Raw genomic sequence first — 21,496 nt, 5'->3', positions numbered from 1 at the left:
ACACAACATAGGAAATGGATCTTTAGTGTTGTGACGCTTAACCCTTTGGAATTCCCTTTCCTTAAATATCAAATATTAGACAGGCACCATCTCTGTTATCTTTTCAGTGCCTACCAAAGACTTTCCTCTTTTAACATGCCTTTTAAGTAGAGATCTTATACCAGTCTGTGTCTGCTTTGGAATTGCTTTGTAAAATGTTTGTAAAGATATGTTTTTAAGCCGTTTTCAAGATGTTTTAAGATTTGTAGTGTCCTCTGTTTGCCGCCTTGGGCTCCTTCTAGGAGGAAGGGCAGAATAGAAATTTAATAACTAAATAAAGTTTCTAGGAGCAGACTGTTTACTAAATTAGACATAAATAAGCATGGCAAGATTCCAGACATTAATTCTAAGGGGTCACAGAATATCGCCAATCATGTGTAGTTATTCTTGTATCATTTAGAGGTTGACAACACCACAGAGTAAAGCCAAAGGGCACGATTCAAAGCCTAAAGTTCATGTTATTTGGGAACAGATAAGCATACCACACACATGTACTAGGTGTTGTTCTACTAAGGGAAAAGAGAAGCACCTGCATCTAGAGAACTCCAGACTCCCATCTAACCATGGCAAATGCATAAAAGCACCTTAAACTGCTTCTGCTATTGAAGTCTGAAACAAATCGAGTGGAAGACACATCTCACCTAAATATCCTATCAGAGCTGCACCAATGGTACGTGCAGGTCCATTCAGATGTCCTCCTGAATTGTGGAGAAGTTTAACTGGAGTGGCATTCTCATGAGATGATACAGCCAACTAATTAAAAGAAGGAAAATTGATCATTTAGAGGGCTTCTTCAGAAACATCAAGTGTTTAATACATTTTAATGAAGTGGCAGTACAATGCTCAGCCCTAAATGAAGGAGGGTTAGTCCAGTTTTGAATATTTTAATCCAAGGATCAATGCAGGCAGAGCTGTGGGATAATACAACTAGCATGACAGCAGAAGCATTTTTTGGAACTTTTCAAGGACAGGTTAGCAAGCATGGTTTAATTACTTTGAATTAAAAGAGTTGAGCTGACTATGCTGACTCTTATAAAAACAAGTATCTAAAAAAGAGGTGACACATAGTTGGCATTTACAGAAAGAAACACTAGTGCAAAGCCTATAGCTAGTCCTGAATTTCATTAAACCCAATGTTCTCCAGTTTTGTCCAAGTTCTCCAGTTTTGTTCTAAAATTTAGAAATAAAAACCCTACCCCACCCCAAGATCTGGAGACAGGGACACTGAAATGGAAAAAAAGAAAACAGCTGATCTTATGAAGCCCATTTTTCCATGGTCAGTTCCCGCTCTACACTTACAATGTAGGGATTTTTACATCACATGGGAAAATAATTAGTTCCCACTTTAGCACTGGTGGACCCAAGAGAGGGAGATGATGCTACTGCTAGAAACACCCATGTATGTCTATAAAAGACGAGTATCTTTGCTACTCTGCAATATGAAAGAGGTCATAAAAACACACTTAACTAGCTACCAATAAACATTACTATATTTACACTCAAGTTATCGACGACTAAGGAAATTAAACATTAACACCTTAGGTTCAATCTAGCAGCCCCCCCCCGGCCACGTTTCAATATATACAAATACAGCAGATACAATTGTTATTAGTGTGCTGCTAAGCTTCCTGTCGCTGTTATGTGGATTGCTTGTTTGGTTTTATGGTTTTACGGTATTATGTATTTATATTTATGTATTTAATGTGGAGACCTTCTTGGAGACCTTCAGGTAACAAGTGACTAACAAGTCTAAACAACACCACCACACTCCTGAGCATTACCCAGTATTCAAGTCTCTGTCAATGGTGGCGGAATCGCTCTATACGTGAAAGAAGGCATTGAATCCAGCAAGCTCGAAACCCCAAAAGAGGCAGACTCCTCCACAAAATCGTTGTGGGTGGTGATACCATGCCCCAGGAGGGACTTAATACTGGGAACGATCTATCGTCCCCCTGATCAAAATGCTCAGGGAGACCTTGAGATGAGATATGAAATTGAGGAAGCATCCAAACTAGGAAATGTGGTAGTAATGGGTGACTTCAACTACCCGGACATAGACTGGCCGCATATGTGTTCCAGTCATGACAAAGAAGCAAAGTTTCTAGATATTCTAAATGACTATTCCCTAGCCCAGTTGGTCATGGAACCGACCAGAGGGACGGCAACCCTGGACTAAATCCTCAGTGGGGACCGGGACCTGGTGCGAGATGTAAGTGTTGTTGAACCAATTGGGAGCAGTGACCACAGTGCTATTAAATTAAACATACATGTAAATGGCCAATTGCCAAGAAAATCCAACACGGTCACATTTGACTTCAAAAGAGGAAACGTCACAAAAATGAGGGGATTGGTAAAAAGAAAGCTGAAAAACAAAGTCCAGAGGGTCACATCACTCAAAAATGCTTGGAAGTTGTTTAAAAACACTATATTAGAAGCTCAACTGGAGTGCATACCGCAGATCAGAAAAGGTACCGCCAGGGCCAAGAAGATGCCAGCATGGTTAACGAGCAAAGTCAAGGAAGCTCTTAGAGGCAAAAAGTCTTCCTTCAGAAAATGGAAGTCTTGTCCGAATGAAGGAAATAAAAAAGAACACAAACTCTGGCAAAAGAAATGCAAGAAGACAATAAGGGATGCTAAAAAAGATTTTGAGGAGCACATTGCTAAGAACATAAAAACCAACAACAAAAAATTCTATAAATACATTCAAAGCAGGAGACCATCTAGGGAGGCGATTGGACCCTTGGATGATAAGGGAGTCAAAGGTGTACTAAAGAACGATAAGGAGATTGCAGAGAAGCTAAATGAATTTTTTGCATCTGTCTTCACAGTGGAAGATATAGGGCAGATCCCTGAACCTGAACTAACATTTGCAGGAAGGGATTCTGAGGAATGGAGACAAATAGTGGTAACGAGAGAGGAAGTTCTAGGCTTAATGGACAATATAAAAACTGACAAATCACCGGGCCCGGATGGCATCCACCCAAGAGTTCTCAAAGAACTCAAATGTGAAATTGCTGATCTGCTAACTACAATATGTAACTTGTCCCTCGGGTCCTCCTCCGTGCCTGAGGACTGGAAAGTGGCAAATGTAACGCCAATCTTCAAAAAGGGATCCAGAGGGGATCCCGGAAATTACAGGCCAGTTAGCTTAACTTCTGTCCCTGGAAAACTGGTAGAAAGTATGATTAAAGCTAGATTAACTAAGCACATAGAAGAACAAGCCTTGCTGAAGCAGAGCCAGCATGGCTTCTGCAGGGGAAAGTCCTGTCTCAGTAACCTATTAGAATTCTTTGAGAGTGTCAACAAGCATATAGATAGAGGTGATCCAGTGGACATAGTGTACTTAGACTTTCAAAAAGCGTTTGACAAGGTACCTCACCAAAGACTTCTGAGGAAGCTTAGCAGTCATGGAATAAGAGAGGTCCTCTTGTGGATAAGAAATTGGTTAAGAAGCAGAAAGCAGAGAGTAGGAATAAACGGACAGTTCTCCCAATGGAGGGCTGTAGAAAGTGGAGTCCCTCAAGGATCGGTATTGGGACCTGTACTTTTCAACTTGTTCATTAATGACCTAGAATTAGGAGTGAGCAGTGAAGTGGCCAAGTTTGCTGACGACACTAAATTGTTCAGGGTTGTTAAAACAAAAAGGGATTGCGAAGAGCTCCAAAAAGATCTCTCCAAACTGAGTGAATGGGCGGAAAAATGGCAAATGCAATTCAATATAAACAAGTGTAAAATTATGCATATTGGAGCAAAAAATCTGAATTTCACATATACGCTCATGGGGTCTGAACCTTGGGGTTGTAGTGGACAGCACGATGTAAATGTCGACCCAGTGTGCGGCAGCTGTGAAAAAGGCAAATTCCATGCTAGCGATAATTAGGAAAGGTATTGAAAATAAAACAGCCGATATCATAATGCCGTTGTATAAATCTATGGTGCGGCCGCATTTGGAATACTGTGTACAGTTCTGGTCGCCTCATCTCAGAAAGGATATTCTAGAGTTGGAAAAGGTTCAGAAGAGGGCAACCAGAATGATCAAGGGGATGGAGCGACTCCCTTACGAGGAAAGGTTGCAGCATTTGGGGCTTTTTAGTTTAGAGAAAAGGCGGGTCAGAGGAGACATGATAGAAGTGTATAAAATTATGCATGGCATTGAGAAAGTGGATAGAGAAAAGTTCTTCTCCCTCTCTCATAATACTAGAACTCGTGGACATTCAAAGAAGCTGAATGTTGGAAGATTCAGGACAGACAAAAGGAAGTACTTCTTTACTCAGCGCATAGTTAAAACTATGGAATTTGCTCCCACAAGATGCAGTAATGGCCACCAGCTTGGACGGCTTTAAAAGAAGATTAGACAAATTCATGGAGGATAGGGCTATCAATGGCTACTAGCCGTGATGGCTGTGCTGTGCCACCCTAGTCAGAGGCAGCATGCTTCTGAAAACCAGTTGCCGGAAGCCTCAGGAGGGGAGAGTGTTCTTGCACTCGGGTCCTGCTTGCAGGCTTCCCCCAGGCACCTGGTTGGCCACTGTGAGAACAGGATGCTGGACTAGATGGGCCACTGGCCTGATCCAGCAGGCTCTTCTTATGTTCTTAATGTCAAGTCTCTGTCAATGTGCAGGCTCCTATGACACCCACAACTACTTCTCATGACACTTCTTGAGTTAAAATCATAAAACTAGCTAAGTGGGGAAGACTTTTTCAACCTGAGTTTTCAAGCTTACCTGCTTGGCTATGGCCTTACTGTCCAATTTGTTGTAAACTTTTCTAATCCTTGCCACTGTTAGTGAGGAAACAGAGAGTGCATAGAGGCCAAAAGAAACTTTTTCCTCTGGTACCAATGATACTGGAGATGGGCTGACTCCTTCCGGTTTGGAATCCTTACCTTCAGAATAAGAAAAAAGAATCATTGTGAGATGATGTAACATAGTTGGTAACAAAATGGCCTAATCTTGTCCAGGCTTTTGTTTCCTACAATAACAAACCAGATGTTTCTGAGAAGGCCACAAGCAGAAACAGGAAGTCAACAGTTCTCTCCTGTTGTAGCTCCCCAGAAACTCAAAGAGACAGGTTGCCTCTGAACCTGCAGGGTGTCTATAGCTATCATGGCTATATAGACTTATCCACCATGACTTTGTCTAATTCTCTTGTAAAGACGTCTAAGCCAGTGAGTGAAGTATGATATGCAAATGCTAGATAATTTTAATTTGTCATATAGAAAGTATGGCTTAAATATACTTTACCACCGGGGGCTATTTTTACTAACTGAACCCCAGGTTTTTACAACCCTAAGCCAAATTAACAAGTTATCAGTTTAAAGTGTTAACACATCTCATTTAACATTTGTAGTATCACAACACATCCCACAGTAGTGGGCTATAAACAGTTCAGTATTGGTTACGTATTTGACCAATCTATTGTCTGCACAAAATGTTGTTAAACTTCATTTCAGAATCAAACAGAACATTAAAAGGCAACTCAAGAAATATGTGAATCTAGATATGATCTCTAGATGCCAATACCAAGGTGTTCAATCTCTAGAGGAGAGGGGAAAAAAGTAAATCCCCAAATTCAGGAAGGGAAGGAGATCTCATAAGGTGCACAGAAGGCCATTTATTGCCCAATATATTTTGAGTTAAAACTCTTCCTTGGGGACAACACTGATGCAGCTCTTACAATGAGAAACCAAAGATATCTCATCTTCTACATCATCTCAAAGTAATTTATCTTCTGTGCACCTCTGAGGTCTTCTCCCCTTTTTTGTGTGTGAAGTCTCCAAGTAACAATAGTTTGAGGAACACTTTCTTGCAGCAGGCAAGTACATCTTTGGTCAATGACCACTCTGCTTCTCAAAATACTGTCAAAAGTTTATATTTTTATGTATTATACTTGAATATGATTTTTTAAAAAAAATAAAATTACCACCTGAAACAAAACAAAAAAAGGACAAGTTTCACTTACATGGCAAATATACAGCTTGAAAGCTTCCGACATAGTTTGGTCCTAATTCATAAACTGTGCTAACACTTGATGGAGGCAAGACTTCTTCTAAGAAATGAGTCGGTCCCAAACGCCAAACAAGTGATGAGAGCTGGCGTTGGGCAGGTGGTGTGCCTATGTAGGCATATACAGTGCTAACTACTGGTGGATTAGTACAACTTGAACCGCCGGGACTACTGTGAATGTAATGAAGCTGTAAAATAAATACCAATGCTGATTAGAAAGTTCTACATTTTTAGTACACACATTTGTCAATTCATCTCAACATTAATGGAAAATTATCACAACCATTCTACAGAACACAATGTTATACAAGCTGTCTGTGATTAGACTGCATCTACTGATGTCATTTTTGAACAATCTGTCCAGAGTATAACACTTATGTAGAATAATATACAGAGCTCTGTGTGGAGCTACCCTTGAAGATGACTCGGAAACTTCAATTGGCCCAAAAGGCAACAGCCAGACTGCTGTTGGGTTCCACTTAGAACTCTCATAACCTCCATTTTAAAACAGCTTCATTGGTTGCCCATTCATTTCCCGGTCCAATTCAAGCTGCTCACATTAGTGTTTAATAAAGCCCTGAACGACTTAGGCCCTAAATATCTGAACCACCACCTCTTTCCCTTCAGACCTCAGGTGTTAAGATCAGCAGAGTGGGTCCTCTTGGTAGTTCCACTGCTCTTAGAAGCCTGGGGGGTGAGTGGCCCAGGAGAGAGCATTCTTTGTGCGAGACCCTAAGTTGTGGAACTCCCTCCCCACAGTGGTGCATCTGGCAACTTCACCATACAGTTTTCGGCAAATGCTGAAGGTGCACCTCTTTACACTAGCCTATGACACTTTTGTATATTTTTAGGACCCACCCTGCTTTTTTGTAGAGTTGTGATTTTAAGTTGTTTTTAATTGTTTTTAATGATGTATTTTAAATGGTTGTAACCCACCCTGGGACCTCAGGGTGAAGGGCAGGTAAGAAACTAAATAATAACAATAATAATACAGATAAACATGAGCAAACTACATCTTCACAACACTGCCTGGGCCATCAGTTGATTGGAGTAGTTCTCAAGAGGAATTCTAAATATGTGGAGAGAGCACATGAAGTTCTCTCCCGAGTGTTCATGGTGACCTAGAAATTTGAGGGTACGGCTGTAAACCAGAGATCTTGGGACCATTCCATACAGATTAAGGGGTGGCTAGTCTGCCCTTCCTGTACAAAATCAGGCTGCTGATCTGTTTTCATACCCACACTGGCAAAGGCAGTGATCAGGAACCAAAGAAAGGAAAGCCTTTTTTAGAGTCCTTGAAGCATTGGATGGTAGGGTTCTGAAGGCAAGCAACATAGGTTATCCTTTAACTCTCCCAATTTGGTGGAAAGCAAAATTGGCTTAAAAGGAGATCCATGAAGTTGCATGTTCCCCTGAATTCCTGACTAAAACTGAAGAATATGAAAAAGAGACAAAGGTACAGAGAAGAAGATGGAGGGAAAGAAGTGGAATAACCCTGGCCAGATCTCACGAAGTCTGAATGATGAGAGAATTCTAAATGGTTCTGTTCCCTATGGGTGGGGTTACCTAGGACAAATGGAGAGAGATCGAAAGAAAAGGGGAATGAGTATTCATTCTTTTAAGCCACAGCTTCCTGGCAACTGATGCTGAGTGAAAAGGTGGAGCCAAGTACCATGAGAAGACTTGAATTGAGATTTGTCTAGGAAAATAATGCCTTCATCTCAGGCTTGCCACCAGGGTTGTTTGTGCAAATGCTGGGTATAAGGTTCCTAACCTTCACTAATGCTAATGACTGTTGAGTACAGACAGTGCTTTTTGACATTGTGCTTTGTTCTTGTAAAGGCTTACTGAATGGCCAAATAAAAAAACATACTTGTGATGGCTGTACGTGAAGGAGTCTGGTATAATCTTTTGCATACGTCTGAAATCATGTCCTGTGGTTAACATTTATGAGGGTGACTAATGTATGCCACTGTTCACTTCTTCTGTCATGCAGGGGCTAGCCCTTTCTTGGCACAATTACATGCAGAGCAGAGCACTAAATGGTATGTTTAAGATGGCAGTGAGGCTGAGCAACTTGGTTACAACAGGTATACATGGAACAGCAGCAGTGGAGATATTCTATCATTGCAATGATCCATAACTTAGATTTTGACCTTATCTCTGGCTTGTGTTTTAGCCAGCTTACTTCCTATGACTTGCTAGGCTTGAACAATCTACTTTTAACCATTCTGTTTTGTATGGACTCTTAAGCTCTGATGTATATTGTATAATGTACAACTTCAACCACAGACCAGCTCTGTTTTTGATACTCTAATTGGGCTGATATAGGTAGGAGTAGAGGACTCTTTTTCAACACAGGGTTTAGGAGCCAAAAACAGAAAACCACAAAGTGCACAACTTTTTTTAGATATGGTAACCTAATGTGGCTTAACCACAATACAAAATTTGGTTCAGAATGAAGCACCCACTTTGTATGAATAGCTCAATCATGATCTCAAAGCCATCATGCAAAAAATTTAAGGCGACCATCAACCACTCTCTCCTCTCACCTTAAACACAAAACATGCAGGAATACCAGTCACATCAAAATGCAAAGACAATAAGACTTTAGAGTGCTCATAGTACTTCACATACATTATCTTGGTTCATGGTATTCAACTTACCTTTATGGTATTAATCAGCTGCCCATCAATGTACAGTGCAGCGGTGCTGTTTTTCAGCATGCCTTTGCTCATCACCAGAACCATATGATGCCACTGGCCTTCCACTATGTGGTCACCACAACGAAAACGAGAGCAACAAGGGAGAATCTCGTAGCAGGAGGATTCTTCACTGAAGTCATCAACTAAAGACAAAAGAAAATTTAATGGCAGTTTCTTTTTTCCATATAAATAAAATTTAAGGGATCAGTCCCAAGCAGGAAGCAGGCTGTGTTCTACATCATCTTCAGTTTTTATCAAGAGTAGCCAGTCACACTGCGCGGTACTATAATCTGGCCTCAAGGTTATCAAGTCACAAATAACAAACATGTTATTTTCAGAGTAAACATGTTATAGTCTTTCTGTTTGTACACCAATGCATAAAAGGATCAGGTTCAGATAGTGCTAACATTGTGATTAAGATTTAGTACTGTACATTAAGAACGCTAAACCACCCCTATATTTTCTTTAAAAAATATTAAGAATTGTATTATTTAGACAAGTCATTTGGACTCAGAAATGCAGCAGTTAAAACTTTATTTAAAAGCAACTCTTGACGCAGAGTAGGCAACTTTGCAATCCTAATTTGTAGAAAGTCCATTAACTGATGTTTCCCAGTACAGATGTCAGGAAAAACAGTGGTTTAACAAACCAGGAAATCTTATGCTGAAGCTGGACACATATGAGGAGAAGGGGCTGCTCAAGCTCATCACTCCATTCTGCTGAAAGAAATCATAGTTTGTTGTGAGGAGGAGCCTTATGTCTGAACCAAGCCACACTGTCTTCTTAGCACAGAACAGTGAAGAAAATACATTACACAATGTGTTCCTACCATAGTTCTGGAGCAGTTCTTCTTTAGTTGAAACAATCAGTGACCGGTCTTTTGCAGAAAAGACAATAGCAAGGCATACATAGTGCTGCTCAGAGCTGTTTGCTCGTCTTACAACTGTAAGTAATCTCACTGGATGATGATTTGGGGCGGTACCAAAATGTTCTATGCAAAACCAACTTGAATAGCTCAAACCAGATGGGGGTGGGAAAAGCCTCTCTCCTATAAGGAAAAGAGAAAAAAAGATTTAGCTAGATCTGAGGCGAACACTACAAAATAAGTCTGAATATTACAATTCCTTCAAAAACTTTGAATTTAGCTTTTATCAAATTTACAGTTGTTCATGTAGAAGTGAACTGAGAATTGTAAGAAGGTAGAAGACATTAATACTGTTTATTAAATATATGTATTGTAACAATAAAGAAGTCTATTTCTTTAGCAGTATATATGATAAAAAATCATATTTTATTAAACCTTTCCCACATGCTCATAGCAATAATGCTGTAGAACATCAGTCCATGGGCTGCATTGAGGGTTGGCCAACTCTCCAAGAGCTGCATGCTGCGCGCATACCCCCAACTACATATTATACAGCCACAAGAGTGGCCGTGTACTATAGCCAGCATGGATTTTTCACATTCCGCCATGTTAAATTAAAAATACCGCCCATGCCATTCTGCTGCTTCCCATAAGCTCATTGCAAAATAAAATCTCACAAAATTTATAGTCCTGAACTGCTTGCTTTAGTTTTCTTGGCAATACACAAAACGCTCAAAGAGAAATCAGATTTCAAAGTCTAAAACAAGAGGGAAAAAATCCAGACCCCTCCTGGACTTTTTTCTATTGGTGGTCTCATAATTTGTTGAAATTAATTAAAAATCAGCCATGTTCAGAGTACCTGTAATTCTATTACTGACTTTGCCCCATAGTCTGACCTTCATCTTCCGCAATTTAGAAGTTTAAAAAATGCATGGCTGATTTTTAATTAAGAAAATTAACATTGAAGTCTATGATAGCGGAACATGCTCAGTAAGAACCAACTGTCAGTGTTCTAAAAGTCAAGCTAACAGCTCTTTGGTTTGGCTTGGCTAATCAGGGGACCACACCCATGCCAAACACTTATTCACAGACTACACTTCCCAGGATTCTTTAGGGGAAGCCATACCCTTATGCTTTATAGATTACAGCAAAGCCTTTGACTGTGTAGATCATGAAAAACTACGGAATGCATTAAAAGAAATGGGGGTGCCACAGCATCTGATTGTCCTGATGCACAATCTATACTCTGCACAAGAGGCTACTGTAAGGACAGAATATGGAGAAACCAATTGGTTCCCAATCGGAAAGGGTGAGAGACAGGGGTGTATTTTATCACACTATTTGTTGAATCTACATGCAGAATATATCATACGAAAGTGGGATTGGACCAAGATGAAGGTGGTGTGAAAATTGGAGGGAGAAATATCAATAATTTAAGATATGCAGATGATACCATACTACTAGCAGAAACCAGTAATGGTTTGAAACAAATGCTGATGAAAGTTAAAGAGGAAACCATAAAAGCAGGACTACAGCTGAAGGTCAAGAAGACTAAAGTAATGACAACAGAATATTTATGTAACTTTAAAGTTGACAATGAGGACACTGAACTCGTCAAGGATTATCAGTACCTTGGCACAGTCATTAACCCAAATGGAGACAATAGTCAAGAAATTAGAAGAAGGCTAGGAGTGCGGAGGGCAGCTATGGGAGAACTAGAAAAGGTCCCCAAATGCAAAGATGTATCACTGAACCAGAGCTTGGAAAAGTTACTTTTTTGAACTACAACTCCCATCAGCCCCAGCCAACATGGCCACTGGATTGGGCTGATGGGAATTGTAGTTCAAAAAAGTAACTTTTCCAAGCTCTGCACTGAACACTAAAAGTCAGGTTCATTCAGATCATGGTATTCCCAATCTCTATGTATGGATGTGAAAATTGCACAGTGAAAAAAGCAGATAAGAGAAATATCAACTCATTGAAATGTGGGTGGAGGAGAGCTTTGCAGATACCATGGGCTGCGAAAGAGACAAATAATTGAGTGTCAGAGCAAATTAAACCAGAACTGTCACTAGAAGCTACAATGATGAAACTGAGGTTATCATACTTTGACACATAAGACATGATTCATTAGAAAAGACAATAATGCTGGGAAAAACAGAAGGGAGTAGAAAAAGAGGAAGGCCAAACAAGAGATGGATTGATTCCATAAAGGAAGCCACAGACCTGAACTTACAAGGTCTGAACAGGGTGGGTTATAACAGATACTATTGGAGGTCACTGATTCTTAAGGTTGCCATAAGTTGTAATTGACTTGAAGGTGCCACAACACTAAAGGTCCACTTCCTATGTTGTACAGAATGGACCTTCTAATAAGATTCTATCCGCCGGAGGCCCTCACCCACAGAGTGCAGTGATCAATTGGTTATATAAGGGGTAAAACAATCTTTCAGGTATCCTGGTCCCAAGCTGAGTAGGGGTTTGTACACCAAAAACAGAACCTTTAACCTGGCTCCATACCTAGAGGGAATTAAGGGCAATTCTTTTAACAGTGGGCTCCTGCTGGGAGGAACGGAGGGATATAAATAAAATAATACATAAATAGATAAAAATTAAATAAACAGTGGGGTAACATGGTGGTGATACCCTGCCCAAGTGAGCAGATGTGCAACCGCATTTTGCACCAGTTGCAGCTTCCAGACCAATCTCAAGGGCAGCCCCACATACAGCACATTATAGTAATTTAATCTTGAGGCTACCAGTGAATGGACGACAGTGGTCAGGCCATCCCGGTCCAGAAATGGCTGTAGCTGTCTTACCAACCGAAGCTGGCAAAAGGCACTTCTAGCCACTGAGGTCACCTGGGCCTCTAGCGACAAAGATGGACCAGGAGCACCCCCAGACTATGAACCTGTTCTTTCAGAGGGAGTATGACCCCATCCAAAGCAGCCAATTGACCCATTATCCGAACTAGAGAACCACCAACCCACAGTGTCTCCATCTTGATAGGATTGAGACTCAGTTTATTGGCCCTCATCCAGCCCACCACTGAGTCCAGGCACCAGTCCAGGGCTTGCATGGCCTCTCCCTATTCAGATGTTACAGAGAAACAGAGTTGGGTATACTGCTGACACCTTGCCCCAAATCTCCTGATGGCTGCTCCCAAGTGTTTCATAGAGATGTTAAACAGCATGGGGAACAAGATGGACAACTGCCAGGGGGCGAAAGACAATCACCCAATACTATTCTCTAAAATGATCCTGGAGATAGGATCAGAACCACAGTAAAACAGTGCCTCCAATACCCATCTCACAAAGTCAGCTCAGAAGGATACCATGGTCAATGGTATCAAAAGTTGCGGAGAGATCAAGTAAGAATAACAGGGTCGCATTCCCCATCCTTCTCTCGATAAAGATAATCCATCAGGGTGACCAAGGCTGCTGTAGTCCCATAAGCAGGCCTGAACCCAGATTAGAACAGGTCAAGACAATCTTTTTCATCCAAGAGTACTTGCAAGCTTCACCACAACCCTCTCAATCACCTTCCCTAACAAGGGGATTTTGTGACAGGGCGGTAGTTGTCACAAAACCACTGGGTCCAGGGTGAGTTTTGTCAGGAGCGGTGGGATCACCACCTCTTTCAGGGTATCTGGGACCGTTCCCTCCTACAAAGACGTGTTGACCACACCCTGGATTCACTAGGTCATACCCCCTTGGCAAGCTTTAATAAGCCAAGAAGGGTGGAGAGGACACGTTGCTGGCTGCATTGTCACATGCACCCTTGTCCAGGTCATTAGGCCGCATCAACTGAAACTGATTCCAAGTTGGAGCAAACTTTGCACTGGACACCTCACTGGAGATTGCAGTAGATGTGGACGGGGCATCAAGATTGCTATGGAGGCGAGCAACTTTACCCTCAAACTTTACCCTTGCAAACGATTCATGGTGGGTCTCCAAAGGGTTTAAGCTCCATTTCCTGGAGTTGATGTCAACATATGGAAAGCTCCACTGGACGGCTACTTGAGGATGCGATGGTAGCAGAGAAGTGGGCCTTCTTCTCCACCCTCACCGCCACACAGTAGGCACGGTTATGTTGTTATACTCATGTCCGATCAGCCTCACAGCACGTCTTTCTGTGCTGTTGACAAAATCAGAAGATGCTTCCTACTCTGCTCACCTTCACATCACATTATGCCAGGGCAGGAAATGTTGCCTGATTGTTTTGGCAATATGAAGACACATTCTCTGCTGAAATTCAAAGAAAGAATACAGAGAGGTTTGGCCATTTGCCTTGGAAAGGCAGAAATGTACTCACTTCAGCTTCTCTCACCTCTTTATTCAGATTTACGTCCAGCTAACACCCTGTTTTGCTGTGATCTCCTTCTGCAGTTCCATTGTTATGATGCAGAAGACAAGGAGTATCAACCTAATTATAGCAAGGGGGCATTTCCTCCTGCTCCAGTCACCCTCACCAGTCATCAGAAAAGGGGACTGCTTTGTGAGGGGCAACAAAAGGTTCGTGCAAGTTAGGACCACAGTCCAGCTTAGCTTGAATAATCAATTAAATCCAATGCTCCAGTTTGTTTCTTTCTGTCTGGGGAAAAGCATGGGAGCAACGGGCACGACTACACAGCATGCATCATCATGCTACACGTTGAAGTCAGCTGATTTTTTACTATGGTTTAATACAGAGGCAACTAACCCATAGTCGTTGGGCTGGATCCAGTCTGGCAAGCTGCAGGAAGTGGCTGGCCAGCCCTCCTTTATTATTTATTTATTTATTTATTTGATTTATATGCCGCCCTTCCTCCCTATCTATGTTAGCATGGTGGTGCTCAGCGCTGAGTTCAGGAGAGAAAATGTCTCTGCTGAGAGGACTGAAAATGCTGTTTTTTACTCTTCACAGACCTTTCTGTAAAAAGTAAGAAGGCAGCATCTCCTCACTACTATCATGGTGGGATGAATGAGGATACTTTTGTAAGGGCACTCACCCTGCCTTGTAGAGATAGTGCTGCATGCATGCATGGAGAGCAGGTGTGCTGCATGTGTGGGGACCAAGTGCGTGAATATAGCGTGTAGCATGCAGAGGAACAGCTAACTGCCAAATTTGGACCTCAAGCAGTAAAAGGTTAATAACTCCTGACTTATTGTCATATGCAAACTATCTCCTTGTAAGAACTAAGTGACTTGTCACTTATTTTTTCTGTCCCTATGCCAACCACTACTTTCCAGCTTATCACAAGATCCAAGCACCATACAAGAAGATTAATTATGTTTACAAACGTTAAAAGTACAGTCAGAAGTCACTGGACTGCTTTCAGATGATGACAGAAGCACCAAATCTATCTGATAAACCTATGGCAAAGGACTTACCAGTTCCGATTCCGCTGACCACAGTGCCATCAATAAGACCTGTTGTAACCACATTGTTCGTAGGTGCATTATGAGGTGCCAAACTTGGTAAGAACAGACAGCTGTTAAATAAAGATCAATGGGTTAGGAATGGTACTTCTATTTTAAGGCAACCACAATATCCTGGACCTAATTAGTCAAGGAGACTCAAGTAAATAAGCTCAAACATCTACTTCTTGTATGGTTACTTTTTAGTTCAAGATGGAAAATTTACAAGACAACCTGTGCATCGCCTAAGTTTGTGACTGCCATCTATATGAATATGAATGTCTCAGGATGCTTCGGAACATAAGGCAGAGGTTGCATGTGGCTCCATCTCCAGAGGGGAGGTGCTAGTGCAGTACACATGCACCTGTTGAAGCAGAGCTACAACAGAACTGAGGGTAGTATTCAACTAAATAATAGTATTAGTGCAAAGATTAGTGTTAGCACAGCGGGACTTCCCCACTCTCCTCCCCTCATACCATCCTCAAATCTGCTCTGGAGGATTGGGAACAACTTCAGAACAAATTTAGTGGGCACACGAGGGGAGGAGGGGGAATTCCCACTGTGCTAGTGCTAATCCTTGTGCTAGCACTATTATTTAGTTGAATGCCATCTTAAGCTTCCAGAAGTAACCATAAATGCCATCACAGTGGCAGTGGAGGGCATAGTAGTCTCATAGAGATGTCCTCGGGCATCAGCTGCACATTCACCCTGTAAAGCGCCCAAAGTAACAAATAGGGATCTGAAGGGGCACTAAAAGTATGTACAGACAGGGGAAGCATAAGCAAATATCACAGTGGACCCCTCTTATATGTTGAGCCTTATTTATTTATTATTATTTATGCATGCACCTGCTATGTGTTTCTCTTCCTGACATATGGACTTCCAAATTGTCTGGCACAGCTGACATCTTTCTTCAACCTGTTTCTTCAGCCTGACAGCACATGTCAGTCTACACAGTGGAAACCAAAAAGATTACCCCCCCATACACCCTAATGCTTCTTAGACTATAAAAGCTACATTTTAAGGTCTCCTGAGGTTGTATTTGTCAGGCTTAGGTGGGCAACACAGCCAGTTCCAGACAAGACTGTTAGGAGTGAAGCAGGTAATTGACAGCACTTGGCAGAAACGCCCAAGGTCAGGTTGCAGCTGTAACTGATAAGTGAAGCAGCAATAAAAAGGCTTCAATGAGCACACAGTGGTGTGGGGGTAATAGGAAAGCATTATAGAGTTGGTTGGTGAGAAAGAGACGGAGCACGGTGTGAAAACAGTAAAGTTTTCTTTTCTTAAAGACTTGGCTGATGGTCTATTATTTCGGTCGGTGACTGGCACTGAAAAGCAAGCTAAAACGCTACTGGACTCTATTGGTTATACTGGTTAATAGGTGCTGCACTCTACAAGGGTTATGGGCCCAGTTCCAAACCAGTAACACCCAGTTAAAACCAGTGAGCAAGCTTGTGCTACGCCGGACAACCGAAGGAAGCTGAGCCGGAGAGCTGGTGAGCTGTGGGAGAGTGGCAAAGCAGAGATAGAGAACCGTGTTGCCTGGAAACCAAAGTGATAAGAGGTCTGCAAGAATGACTGGAGTAACTTTGGCTGGCATTCCACTGGAACGTCTCTCTGAACGAAATTACTCATGCTGGCGGCTGCGGATGCAAGCCTATCTAAACAGAGAAGATTTATGGAAGGTAATTGACCAACAACCCCCCTCCGTTCCACCACCTGCTGAATGGCTACGCTTGGATGAAAGAGCGAAGTCATTAATTATCTTGGCTGTTGGAGACTCGCAACTACTGCTTCTAAGAGGTAAAGAGACTGCTAAAGAAATGTGGACTGCTTTAAGAGCATATTATGTTCAAGAAACAGCTAACTGTAGAATAAGTCTTGCGAGAAAACTATACAGAATGCAGCTAACTGACGAAGTAACTATGTCAGAACACTTAATGAACATTACAAGCCTGTTTGTAGAATTACAAGAAAGGGGAGTGGAACACTCTGAAATGCAGCAGATCTATATCACTCTTTCAACACTTAATGACTCTTGGAATCCTGTTATCAGCGCACTTGAAGCGATGCCCGATTCTGGACTTTCGTTTCGATATGTTGCAGACAAACTAAAGCAAGAGTGGGAGAGAAGAAAAGAAACAAAACAAAGGCAAGAGGGACGGAACGAAAGGAGTGAAAGAAAAGACTGAGATAAAGGCTTTTGGGACTAAAGCTTGTTACAACTGCGGCTCCTTGCATCATTTAAGGCGGGACTGTGACTTACTGAGAAGGAGGAGGGATGGAAGAAAACCCTCACACGTGCAGTTGGTGAGTGCAAAGACAAAGAATGAAAAAGACTTTGTTAACAGAGACAATAGTTTGTGGGTCCTGGACTCAGGTTCCACCCATTCACTGATAAAAGATAAAAGTCTATTTAAAACAATGGTGCCAGCTAATGAAGACGTGAGTTTAGCTGATGGCACTAAACAACAGGTGATGGGTAAGGGTACTGTACAGTTATGTGCTTTACAAACAATAATGACAAATGTTTTATTTGTGCCTAATTTAACTAACAACATTCTGTCAGTTTCAAAACTATTGCAAATGAATTATAGTGTGTTATTTAGTAACAAGAAATGTGAAATAATGAAAAGGGGAAAGGTGTGCCTAAAAGGATATTGTAAGGAAGGCATGTTCTATGTAAATGTAAACCCTGCAGTACAAGCCTCACTAGTAACGCATAAGAAAACACATGATAAATGTATCCATGAATGGCACCGAAGGCTGGGGCATGTAAATTATGAGACTGTGAAAAAGGCAGAGCAATTCAGTGCTGATGTACAACTAAAAGACTGCAAGCAATACATGCAGTGTGAAGTATGTCAGCAGACAAAGGCCACTGTAGCTCCAATTAACAAAGTAGCTGAAAGAAATACAGATAAGCCTTATCAGACAATACATGTTGATTTAGCGGGACCATTTCCCAAAACAAAAGGTGGTGCTAAATATTTTCTTGTGATTGTTGACGATTTTTCAAGATTTTGTCATGTAAAGTTATTGAAAACAAAAGATGAGGCTGCAGAGCAATTAAAACGTTTTCTAAACAGAGTAGAAGTGCAGCATGGTACACAGGTGCAACAGATTAGATCTGACAAGGGCGGGGAGTTCACAGGAAAGTCCCTGGAGGAATATTTTGAAAAGAAAGGAATAAATCATGCTGTAACCGCCCCGTTTTCTCCGCATCAGAACGGGACAGCAGAAAGGAAAAACAAAACATTGCAGGATGCAATGAGAGCAATGTTAAAGGATTCAGGCCTTGATCAATCTTTCTGGGGAGAAAGTTTAATGTATGCTGCTTATATTCAAAACAGAGTACTGCATAGAACTATTGCCATGTCACCATATGAATTGTTGTACAAAAGAAAGCCCAGACTACTACACATACTGAGATTTGGTTCCCCATGCTGGGTGCATGTTCCCAAGGGAAAGAGAAAGGGAAAATTGGCTCCCAGAGCGAAAAAGTGATATGTGTTGGGGTTTCAACATGTGAATTACCGCGTGTGGGTTCCACAGGATGGTAGTGTAACACTCAGCAGGAGTGTTAGAACACAAGAACAAGACTCAGAGAACCACAAAACATATGTAAATCTAGATTGCAGTGACACAAATGGCATAAATGCAACAGAGCCTGCTCAACAAATAAAACAGGAAAGGGAAGAAACAAAACAGGAGATAGAGACAAGCAGCTCTGATTCCAGTAGCAGTGCATCAAGCACAGACACAGAAACAGAACAGGAACAAGAAACAGAAACATTAAGGAGGTCAACACGACAAAACAAAGGGAAACCGCCAGAACGTTTCCAAATATCAGCCATACAGGGTGAGACAAACAATGAGGAAAACAAACAGTGCAAAGTAATAACAGACAGTGATACTCTGTTCATAAATAGCATAAGAGAACGAATGGCAAAGTATGCTCAAGAAGGTGACAGTGACTGTGCATATATGTGTTAAATGTGTAAAGAATGTAGAAAAGTGAAAAAAATGCCTAAAGACTGTAAAAATGTAACTATGTAACAAAGAAATGTATAATTGTACTGTGAAAAATGTAAAATTGTAACTTGAAATGTCTGTCTGGAAGGTGGGGGCTGTCAGGCTTAGGTGGGCAACACAGCCAGTTCCAGACAAGACTGTTAGGAGTTAAAAAGAGAAACTTTTAAGCAACAAGGGGTGTAGAAGAGGGAGAATATATATCCTACAGTGCACTCTTGATCACTTGACGATCAAGCCAGCATTATGTCTTGGGAGTATGGCTCCCTTTCTCAAGAGCATGAATAAGAATTCATTTTAAAGAGACAATTTCTTGTATAAATATTTCAACTACAGAATATCATAATACATTAACGTTTAACATACTTTATAGCTATTAACATAGCAAATTAAGCCTCTTTTCAGTTCAGAACGCTAAAAATATCTGAGTAGCGTAGGTAAGTCGTTCAAGGAAGCCAAGTTGTATATTCAGTCTACTCCTCTGATTATGATAATCAAACATGGTGAGGTTATTTTATGATCACTGAATTGCCTTTCTAAAGCTGCTACTTTCATAAATATTTCCCCAAGCCTGATTCCAGTTTCTTTAACCAAATCTTACTAGTCTAGCAACATTACAATGTTTCAATAGAATGTAGGCAATTTTTGGAGAATTGGAGGATGCCATTGCCTCTCCTTTACTACGAAAAGGTTAAGCACACATCCATCTAATCTATGTAACCCACTTTTTCTCTTGTGGAATCATCTAGAGAATTCATTATCTGAATTAGGTGCATTATATCAGAGGCAGCTTTCCATGGCACAACTGATGGTTTTAAAAAGCAAAATAAAGTTCATTGGGAATTGCAAACATACCTCAAAAACAAGAAAAGAATAAGATATGAGCTTTTGCAAGACCTTACCCAAACCCTTCAAGAGACGTGTCAAATTCAATAAATGCAGGAGTAACAGCTGAACCGTGAAGTCTAATATCATGTGGGGTTGTCATAGAAACCAAACATTTCACCCTTGTCAGGGGTACTGTGCTTCCTTCTGCTGGTTTTAAAAGGCTTTTGCTTATCCTGTAGTGGTTATCTTCATGTAAACTGAACACACAGTCAGTGCCCAGGCCTTCCATTGATGTAATCATGCTATCTGTAGTAGAAGTTAAGAAACAAAACAATTTTTAAAAAATTAGATCTATGTTAGATTACTATTAGCTGCACTAATACAAATGCAAAAATAAAAAAGGAAAAAAAGGAGAATATTAAATATGCTTTGTTTTCCTACAAAGTCCCAGGATATTTTAGGCAGTCAACTTGACGTTGATTCACGTGACTAACAGTTTACATGATGAACCAGAAATGGACTCTGGTTGGTTGCAAAGAATGTTGAGCTCACATAAAAATTAACTGTTTGTAAACAGAAGTTTTATTTACACAAACGCAAGGCCCTAAACACAAGCTAACGAACTACAATATAAACTACATAAATATAAGTATTTAAAATTAAATCAACCAAGTCCTAATGAGTTCAATACAGCGAAGAGGTTTTGAGTTCTGCTACACCAAATTAACTGAGTTGTAAATTGAGGGTGAAGATAAATATTTGCTCTTTTTTTCTTTTTCCAATAAAAAAAGTAGGCAATATCAGTATAACAAGTGGAAACTTGGTAGCAGCCAGCAGTATACAATTAATTATTTAATGCCAAAGGTTTACCCATACAAAACAAATGTCTCTACTTTGCATTATATTGAAATAGAAAATAGAAAAATACTGAAAAGTTTTTCTGTATTTTATTGTTATAACTATACCTCAGCAGCTCAAGACATCGAGGAGGGTAGGTTTGATCATTTGCATGCTTATTGAGTTCAGTGGGATTTACTCCCGTGCAATCATGCTTAGGATAGGTAAAACTGACCATGGGGAAGGAAGCCTGGAGTGGGCAGGGGAGGAGGAAGAAGGAAGAGGGGAGGAGAGGAAGAAGGGAGGAGGAAGGGAGTGGAGAGGGGAAGGAGGGTCTGATCATTTGCATGCTTATTGAGTTCAATGGGATCTCGTTCATTCATTGGCGACCACTCGTGGCCAAGTAGGATTGTCTTCCAAGATAAGGTCTTTAACAGTGGGTCCGTAAGTGACTATGGAGGCCAATTCTGGATCCACACAGCCTCCCACAGTGAGGACATAGGTTTCCAGATGGAAGATGGTCATGATGGGGTTTGTTTGACGTGCCTTCCACTTAGCTCGTTTGTCCCGTTTGCCCTGTATTCGTGCTTCTTCCAAGTCCATAGCAACTTTGATAATAGCTGACCGCCATTTGGGACGTTCATGGGCCAAGACTTCCCAGTTCTCAATGCTAATGTTACATTTTTTTAGATTCACTTTAAGAACATCTTTAAACCTCTTTTGCTGTCCACCAATATTCCATTTTCCATCCTTAAGTTGGGAGTAAAGTAGCTGCTTTGGAAGACG

General features: G+C 41.1%; 1 protein-coding gene across 4 annotated transcripts in view; it reads right to left on the bottom strand.

Moving 5' to 3' along the window:
• Positions 1–21,496, bottom strand: part of WDFY3 (WD repeat and FYVE domain containing 3) — a 241,145-nt gene that overhangs the window by 82,593 nt on the left and 137,056 nt on the right. For all 4 annotated transcript variants that reach the window (XM_061583316.1, XM_061583318.1, XM_061583317.1 and 1 more), the window contains 7 exons: positions 19,948–20,179; positions 14,987–15,087; positions 9,579–9,797; positions 8,711–8,892; positions 6,001–6,232; positions 4,764–4,924; positions 681–792 (listed from right to left, as the gene is read on the bottom strand). In XM_061583316.1, the coding sequence (XP_061439300.1) occupies positions 681–792; positions 4,764–4,924; positions 6,001–6,232; positions 8,711–8,892; positions 9,579–9,797; positions 14,987–15,087; positions 19,948–20,179 (1,239 nt within the window). The remainder of the gene's footprint in view (positions 1–680; positions 793–4,763; positions 4,925–6,000; positions 6,233–8,710; positions 8,893–9,578; positions 9,798–14,986; positions 15,088–19,947; positions 20,180–21,496) is intronic.

The sequence above is a fragment of the Rhineura floridana genome, chromosome 9 (assembly GCF_030035675.1).
Source record: "Rhineura floridana isolate rRhiFlo1 chromosome 9, rRhiFlo1.hap2, whole genome shotgun sequence".
NCBI lineage: Eukaryota > Metazoa > Chordata > Lepidosauria > Squamata > Rhineuridae > Rhineura > Rhineura floridana.
This window is presented reverse-complemented; position numbering and strand designations above follow the sequence as displayed.